At 38.9% G+C, this 8,067-nt stretch overlaps 1 protein-coding gene across 1 annotated transcript; it reads right to left on the bottom strand.

Annotated features, from left to right (window-relative positions):
• Window positions 1-3,825: 3,825 nt before the first annotated feature.
• Window positions 3,826-7,374, bottom strand: Trypsin-4. Its single transcript, XM_027389756.1, has 5 exons — window positions 7,335-7,374; window positions 5,789-5,960; window positions 5,238-5,491; window positions 4,595-4,731; window positions 3,826-3,975 (listed from the first exon to the last, which is right to left on the bottom strand). The coding sequence occupies exons 1-5, from the start codon at window positions 7,372-7,374 to the stop codon at window positions 3,826-3,828; spliced, it is 753 nt and encodes a 250-aa protein (XP_027245557.1).
• Between the last annotated feature and the right edge of the window lie 693 nt (window positions 7,375-8,067).

Genomic DNA, 8,067 nt, shown 5'->3' with positions numbered 1-8,067 from the left:
CTTAAGTGTATGTATTAATTCATTAAGTTTAGTTATAAAAGAATATAAACATGGGGGTCATAGTCCAGTGTTATCTTTAAGATTTTAGCTATAGGAGATACATTTGTCTCTTTTTATCATAGTCAATATCAATTGAAAAAATGGGCAGAATGCAGTTATGCTGAATCAAACAACTTTTTTCCTACAGAAGTAGCTCCTTTGATGGTGTCCCTACTATTATTAGATATGGTGTCACAGCTGAGCCCCATTTTCAAGAAAGCCAGTTCTAGAACCCATGCTCATTAGGCCAATTAAAAGACCATATTAATAATGGAAACCAGGAAAGGATATTTATCAGTGTGGCTGTTATGAATATGGCATGAGGTGGGATGTTTGTCGGATCCCATGACAACAGGTGAGGGTCCAACAATGGGTGAGAGACAGAGACAGACAAAATTTATGTGGAAAGTTTACTAAGGAAAGAGCATGACTACATGGTGTATATCCTAACACTTTGTGTCTGGCTGGCTGGAAAGTTTATGAACTAATGTATGTAATGTAGAAAATTAAAAGGAAGTCCAACAATGAGTTTATGATACAGAAATTACAACTATTTTTTTGGTCAAGTTTACAATTGAAGTTACTGGAGAAAATGAGAATAGAAAGCATTGGTTGTAGTTTGTTTAGAAATGTTTATGTAAAATTGGACTTAGGAAGTCTTGTCTTCAGAAAATATTACATGTAGTTAAAACACCACAAGACAACGGGAACAATGTTTATAGTGTATCTTGGGATTTATGAAACCCAACAAAAAGACATGAAGTGGTAAATTTATCTGAAGGCCCTTGGATAAAGAGTCCCTGTAGATATAGCAGTCACAACCACCTAAGATATTGTCCACTCAGTGTACTTTAAAATATTCAAACACTAAGATTCTCAGAATTTGCAGACACAATCCATGTGAGCCTAGACATATCTGATTTTGTTGGCAAAACTTGACCTTCATTTGGTGATCATTTTTTGCAAACATGCAAAGTGAAAGTGGTGAAATTAGATAGGTTATTTCACACAGATTTCAAAGGAAAACAGTTCACAACACCTTTAGTAGTCCCTTAACAATGTGTGTGGCTTGTCTAAGTGTTATGGTGAAACCTACAACACAGTAGAGATTAAATTAAAGTCTTGAGTGAATCAAAACAAGAGAAACACCCTGTTCATGTGGGCTAGCTAATTGCCTACGGTTTCATGAGTTTAACTTAGTCCTCAGTTCAAGGTCCAATTTTGGGAGGTGGAGCTCAGCGAGGAAACATGCCTAATGGGGCCATAAGTTTGCATGTCATATCTAGTCAAATAACTTCTCATGTCATGAAGTGCTGGATCAATCTTCTTTGCCAACAGCTCCTGCCACCATGATTTTACTGAACAAGTATATGAAGCCAAGTAATGATAGACTCACTCCTCTCAAAGCAAGACTCCAGGTCATTTGTTCCTCTCTTAAGTTGTTATGTCAAGTAATCTTCATAGAGTTACAAAATTGTGCCCACCACATATTTTAGGGTTTCTCTGATGCATGCACGAGTTCTTTGGAAAGCATTTTAAGCTAACATGAAATGACCACAAAATAGGTATTCTTCCTCTGTACCACAAGGCTAATGGTGATGCTATATTTGATGGCAGATATTTATTTGGAAGATATTTAGGATTAGAAGATTATAATGCACAATGAGGTAATTACTTTTTTTTTGGTTTGAGCCTAGCCTTTAACAACTGAGTCATTTCTCCAGCCAGAGCTCCAGGAGTCCTGCTGAAGAAAGAGAGGAGGGATTGTAAAAGCCAGAAGTGTTAAGGTCATGACTGGGGTGCCCACAGAGACAGCTCATGGACTCTGGACTTAGATAGCCTGCATGGGACCAACATTGACACTTTGCATGTGTTGGACAGTTGTATATTTTGGTCTATCTGTGAGGCTCCTAGCAAAGAAATCATGACCTGTCTCTGGAATGTTTAGCTGGCTTTTGGGAACCTGTTTCCCATGCTGGATTCCCTTGCCCAGCCTTGATGCAGGGGGAGGAGCTTGGTTCTACCTCAACTTGATGTGCCATACTTCCTTTATGTGCATGGGAGGACTGCCCCTTTCTGAATGGATACAGAGGAAGAGTGGATGGAAAGAGGAATAAATGGGAGGTGGTGAGAGGGACTGGGAGGAAAGGAGGAGAGCTACCCTGTGGTCCATATGCAAAATGAATGAAAAAATAATTTTAAAAGATTAGGTAACTATGAATATAATTTTAATGTAAGAGCTTTCAATATATGCATAATTGATTTCTAACAGACAAATGAATATGCTCATGTCTCAGAGAAGAAAGAATACTAATAGTACCATGAAAATTTGAGGGTTTATGGGAAGACACATGAGAGAAAATTTAGGTGGAAAAGGTGTGCGGCCTAGTTACTACTCAAAGCTTAAACAAAGTTTATAGTGAGAATTGTGAACAAAAGGAGGACTAGAATAGCTTAAGAGTTCAATGTATCATTTCAATGGGCCAGAAAAGATTGTAGTCATAAACCAAAAGAAAACTTCCATTCTCAAGGAGGAAGAAGAATTTGTTGTCTAAGTGGTAGTGACATTGAGAGCATGAAGGATCCAAGGGTTACAGAGTTATGGAAGCTTGTATTTACATAATTGGGAAAAGTCTGGTCTTTAGAGCCACTGTGAAAAAGGATTAGATTCCATAAAGGCAGCTTTGGAGTGGGCTCTGCATGAAGCTGTGCTTGAACCCAATGTTGCAACAAAAACCTACACTCTCAGAGGTGTCAAGAACATGAGTCAACTGCTGAAAAATGCTAGTAGCTTTGCCTGAGATAGGATGTGTTCTGTGTGTGGTAAGTCCTCCCAGAGGAGGGCTGCCTAAGTCTCTTGGAGCTCAGATGATACAGGCCTGTGCTCCAGACATTTCACAAAAAGCATAATTCTTCAGAGTTGTGTTTTTGCATTGGTTCATTCTAGCCTTTCTATTTCATGCCTCCGATTGGCATAGAAATGTCTTTCTTGGACCACTGGATTTTAGAAGCATGTAATTTGTGAATTTTTGGGAGTACCATAGGCAACTGTCCTTGCTTTGTATCTCAGAGGTGATTTTGGACTTGGGATTTTGGTCACTTGGAACTGTTATGAGAGTGAAAACTAATGAGGAATTTCCTTCTCTTTTGAAGCTGGGGGCGTTGAAATATTTTTCATGGTAGCCTGAGCTACCAGAGACACTAAGCTTCCTTTCCTGAGATCTGAGGACATATATTTATGTTTTTGATACTCTTCCATTTATTTCACTGTGCTTTGACTCAAGTCCGTTCTGTCCTTCATTTCCCTTGATCATCCCAAATAATCCCAGGAAGCATTTCCAGGGTCTTCTATAACAATAATGCACTTTGCTGATCCATGAACAAATGGTGATTGGTGGAAATCAGTTAAGAAAAATACGTTTGTGTCGCTTTTATAAGGTGATATAAAAATGCAAATGGCAGCTCTGTACCCAGAGAAACATGATAATAGAGGAGTTCACCTTCTTTCTAAAAAATATCCATGATTTATAGTTGTTTTTGAACACGGTTTTAATGAATATGTAATCTGTATCTGGACAAAGACTTTCGTGACAAGAGGTGACTCAGAGGCCAAACTTTGTTCGCATTTAGCATTAAGTTTTTAGAGGGCATCAAGTAATAGGATGCAAAAATGAAATATTCACAGAGATAGAGCCAGAGAAAAATGTATTTATTCTGACCTCATTTCAGGAGGAGGAAGGAAGAGAAATTGATAAGGAACAGGTGATTTGTAGAAGGGAGGGGAACTCAGTTGGCAGCCATGGTCTCCCGAATCCAGCTCAGGAAGTTGCAGACCTTGGTGTAGACACCAGGCTTGCCTCTCAGGGCACAGCCATAGCCCCAGGAGACAATGCCCTGGAGCTCTCCATTGCAGGCAACAGGGCCACCAGAGTCACCCTGGTTAGAAACAAAAGAACATTACATTGTGCTTATGCTGATGTGAGAGAATGGGCTCCAAGATGGTTCCCCTTTATCATGGGGCAAATGCAGTGGTGTCAACACCCTGGAATCATCGCAGACTCCCTGCATATCTAGTTATGATTCCCATCCTTTCTCTATAACCAGGAGTTTCCTAATTGGCACCTAATTTCAGTAAAACCTAAAGGTTTCAGTTATTACTTGCTGTTCTTTGTGCTATCATCCCAACATGGTCACATCCCATAAACCATTTCCCCAGAAATGTTCTTTTATGTACTATTTACACACCTTTTTTAAGGTGTGTAATTTTGTATTTATTTATTTTACCCTTGAGCTTAATCATCAATATCACAATGAGAAACCTGTTTGTTGTTTGTTTTTCCTCATAGCATTTGTCATCAGGCTTCTCAGCCAGGAGAAATACACACAAGAGGAGAGAGAGAGAGAGAGAGAGAGAGAGAGAAGAGAGAGAGAAGAGAGAGAGAGAGAGAGAGAGAGAGAGAGGAGAGAGAGAGAGAGAGGAGAGAGAGAGAGAGAGAGAGAGAGAGAGAGAGAGAGAGAGAAACTGTAATATTTGGAGAGAGGGGGAAACACTCACATCACAGGAGTCCTTTCCGCCCTCCAGGAAGCCCAGGCAGAACATGCTGCTGGTGATCTGGCCTGGATAGGAGCTTTTGCAAGATGTGTCAGAAAGGACAGGGGCTTCCAGACATTGAAGGATTGCTGGGTATTTGCCTGTTGAGAGCAAAAACAGAAGAACACTTAGTAGTGTCTTCCATGAAATTTCTGCTTCTTTCAATATTCTAAAACATTTGTAATTCAAAAGTGAGGTTTTTGTAGAACAGTTTTTCATTAGTTTTAACTAACATGCTATTCTTTTTATGACAGTGACATCATTGACTTTGGATTTCAAACGCCGGGGCAGTGTTTTCTCCAAGAGATAGATACCTCAGGGAACAACACATCCTGGGCATCTCTTTTCTTGTATCACATCCCTTTCGTTATAGGTTACAGCAGTTAAACACCTCAGCATCTTGCCAATAGCTCACTCTTACTGAGTTTTCCACATGGTCTCAGGAAAGCAATCTTCTAGACTCCAAATAGTACATTCCAAGACTGCTCAAGTGGAAAACTCTGGAAGCATGGCTCACGGTGAGGATTTGCATCCATATTGAGCATCCATGTTGACCTTTCATCTTTCATGTCTGTACACATGGAACTTACATTCCATTGACACTTACCTCCAAAGTTCACAGTATTTCCCCAGCCAGACACAAGGCACTGAGTACCAGTAACTGGGCAGGATGTGGGCAGAGAGATTGTGGACACTTGAGAGCTTCTGGCAGCAGGTGACTTCAGTTTAATCAGCATGATGTCATTGTCTGCAGTCTTATCATTGTACTTGGGATGGCGAATTATCTTTTCTGCATCAATGAATTGCTCACCGCCTTCAAGTACCTTAATATTGTGTTCTCCCAGGCGAACCTGAAGTTTCCTGCATTAAAAGATTAAGGATTTCTTAGCATCCCTGTTGAACTGTTTCTCTTCCAAGCTCAAAGTTCAGAGTATAAAAATATAAACACAATCTTCTTAAAGCATCCAAACCTTTAAAGACTATGAAGTTAAGGTAGTATTATGCCCTGACACCAATGTGCAGGATAGAGGATTCCTTAGTTTGTTTCCTGTCAGTACAGATTCTCAAAGGGCTATCTATCTCCTAGGAGGCAGTGAGAGAGGACTACCTTAGATTGTTGTACCTTAGATTACAGGAATTTGAGTATTGTTCCCTTACCTTCCCTTATAGCAGTGGGCTGCAGACAGTACCCACTGGTCACTGATGAGGGAGCCACCACACTGGTGTCCAGTGCCATCATTTAAGGACACCTGGTAAGGAAGGGAATTCCTTGGACAATTGTAGCCTCCAATGATCTTGTCATCATCATCACCATTAGTAGGGAAAGCCACTGGGAAAGAATTTCTAGCATTAGCACAAGAAGACTTGTCTCAAAATTCATCTTCCACATGATGTTTGTACAGACCAACCAGAAAAGTCATGTGTCTTCTTGTTGACCAAAATGTGTTCACAGTATTTTAAAGGGTACCATTTTTAACTTTAGCACATTCATTTTTGATATCACTGCTAATAGAATCTAAATTTGAAGAAGGTATAGTTGAGCATTTGCAATGTCTGTCTCTGTGTGTATGTGTGTCTTTCTGTCTGTCTGTATCTGTATATGTGTGTATGTAAAAAGTATACAGCATAGTGCTCCTGTGGAGGACAAAATCAACTTCCAAGTGACCACTTGATCCACTTACTACATGGGTCCCAACATCTATAATAAGTACTAAAGCTTAATGGCAAACACCTGTTGCAAGGAACTATTTCCCAGTCCAGGTAATGTACTTTTAATTGATTTTTTTATGTCTTCTTCATTCCTAACACAAACATACAAATGATTAGAGGAGTTAATTTACAGGATAAAATGTCTATATATCACTTAATCATGTTTTACTTTCCAAAATTTTCCTTTAATTCCAACTATCTACTGGACTTATACCAATGTATTTAGCATTTTGAATGAACATTGATAACTGATTTTAGGCAAAAAATATTTTATTGTAAATACTAAATTCTACATCTTTATGTAATTTATATGGAACATATACTCCCTACAATTTCCTTTAATTATAAATACTGTAATAAATACCTCTGGGACATACATTCCAATATTTAAAATTGATGGTTGAAGTTTTAAAACATAAGAGAATTTACTAAAGCAAAATCCATTTTAACCATAAGAATTTTCTTTTCAATTTTCTTTGTATTAACCTAGAAAGCTACTTTTTTTCTGTTGTTCACTATTGAATGATATTCATCCAATACAAGACTGATTTCACTAGTAAAGGTTTTGTGAGACAAAGCCCTAAAGATTTTCTCTGTGGGTAATAGTATCTCTCTTCCAATTATGATAACTCTGTGTAAACCATCAGACATTGTCCTTCCATGGAATCAGGATTTATCAGGATTTAAAGTTCTCCCCCTCTTTTTATGGTAGATAATAATTCTGGTTATTTACTACTACTTCATAGAGAGTGGAACACACACACACACACACACACACACACACACACACACACACACACACACGTCATGTGCTGGGTCCCTTCTTTTCCTGACCTGCCCATACAATGCATGATGTAGTAAATGGTGTTGCTTGGTCACTTGCAGCTCCTTCCTCATGGTGTATGTACTCAATTGCCCTTACTTTTTCCCACCCACAAAGCACAAACTTGCATGTGTGATAGAAGCCTCATGAAATGTTCTTTGAAAGACTCACCAGCAGTTGCCAGGAAAGCAAAGAAGATCAAGACCTTCATGGCTCCACAGTGTGCCTGGAGTGGGCAGTAGGATGAAGCTTTTCCTTCACAACTATTTATACCTCTAGTTTGAGTTTCAATAGCCTGGACCACAGTGCCCAAAAGGTGATATCATTGGACACCCACAAAACCAAACTTAGAAATCTGTTCTGTGGTTGGTGGCAGGTGATTCGACACCAAGTTTCCATATCACCCCACACCAGTTTTCCATAAAGGTAATGGGAATGGAAGCATCAACTCCAGCTGTTGTCACTTCCTTTCTATTGTAGGAACGTGTACAGATTTCAAGGTGCAGAGCTCAAGGTTTCTGGAATTCTAGACAAAATTCACAGGATATTTATAGCTTACGAAAAGTGTTAAAGATTCAAAATAAATGCAAAGGATCATGATATTAGTGGCAGTAGAATTGTCCCTTGATTTTGGTTTTTCTTTTGTCCAGTATTAAGTGGCTATTCTGACATGAGACAGGAATTTTAGATTTTCCTATAAAAATCATGCTTGTCTTCAGAGGAGAGAGAAAGGGGTAAATTCCAAAGCCAGCTTTAATTTTTTAATTGAACTGGGACTATAAAAAGACAATTTGCCTTATATGTCTATAGAGAACCACAGGAACAAACATTTGGGGAGATTTATGAAATTTTATCCAGTTGGAAATGTTCTATAGCTTTAGGCAAATTTACTGTTTTTCTTGGG

This window comes from Cricetulus griseus (assembly GCF_003668045.3).
Source record: "Cricetulus griseus strain 17A/GY chromosome 1 unlocalized genomic scaffold, alternate assembly CriGri-PICRH-1.0 chr1_0, whole genome shotgun sequence".
NCBI classification, from domain to species: domain Eukaryota; kingdom Metazoa; phylum Chordata; class Mammalia; order Rodentia; family Cricetidae; genus Cricetulus; species Cricetulus griseus.
This window is presented reverse-complemented; position numbering and strand designations above follow the sequence as displayed.

What these genes read in the sequence shown, in the direction of transcription:
- Trypsin-4 (XM_027389756.1), bottom strand. Translation starts at nt 7,374, where the DNA reads ATGAAGGTCTTGATCTTCTTTGCTTTCCTGGCAACTGCTG. An exon ending in TGCTTTCCTGGCAACTGCTG is followed by an intron (nt 5,961 to 7,334) that starts GTGAGTCTTTCA and finishes ATTCTTTCCCAG; the next exon opens with TGGCTTTCCCTACTAATGGT. An exon ending in GCGGAAAGGACTCCTGTGAT is followed by an intron (nt 3,976 to 4,594) that starts GTGAGTGTTTCC and finishes GTTTCTAACCAG; the next exon opens with GGTGACTCTGGTGGCCCTGT.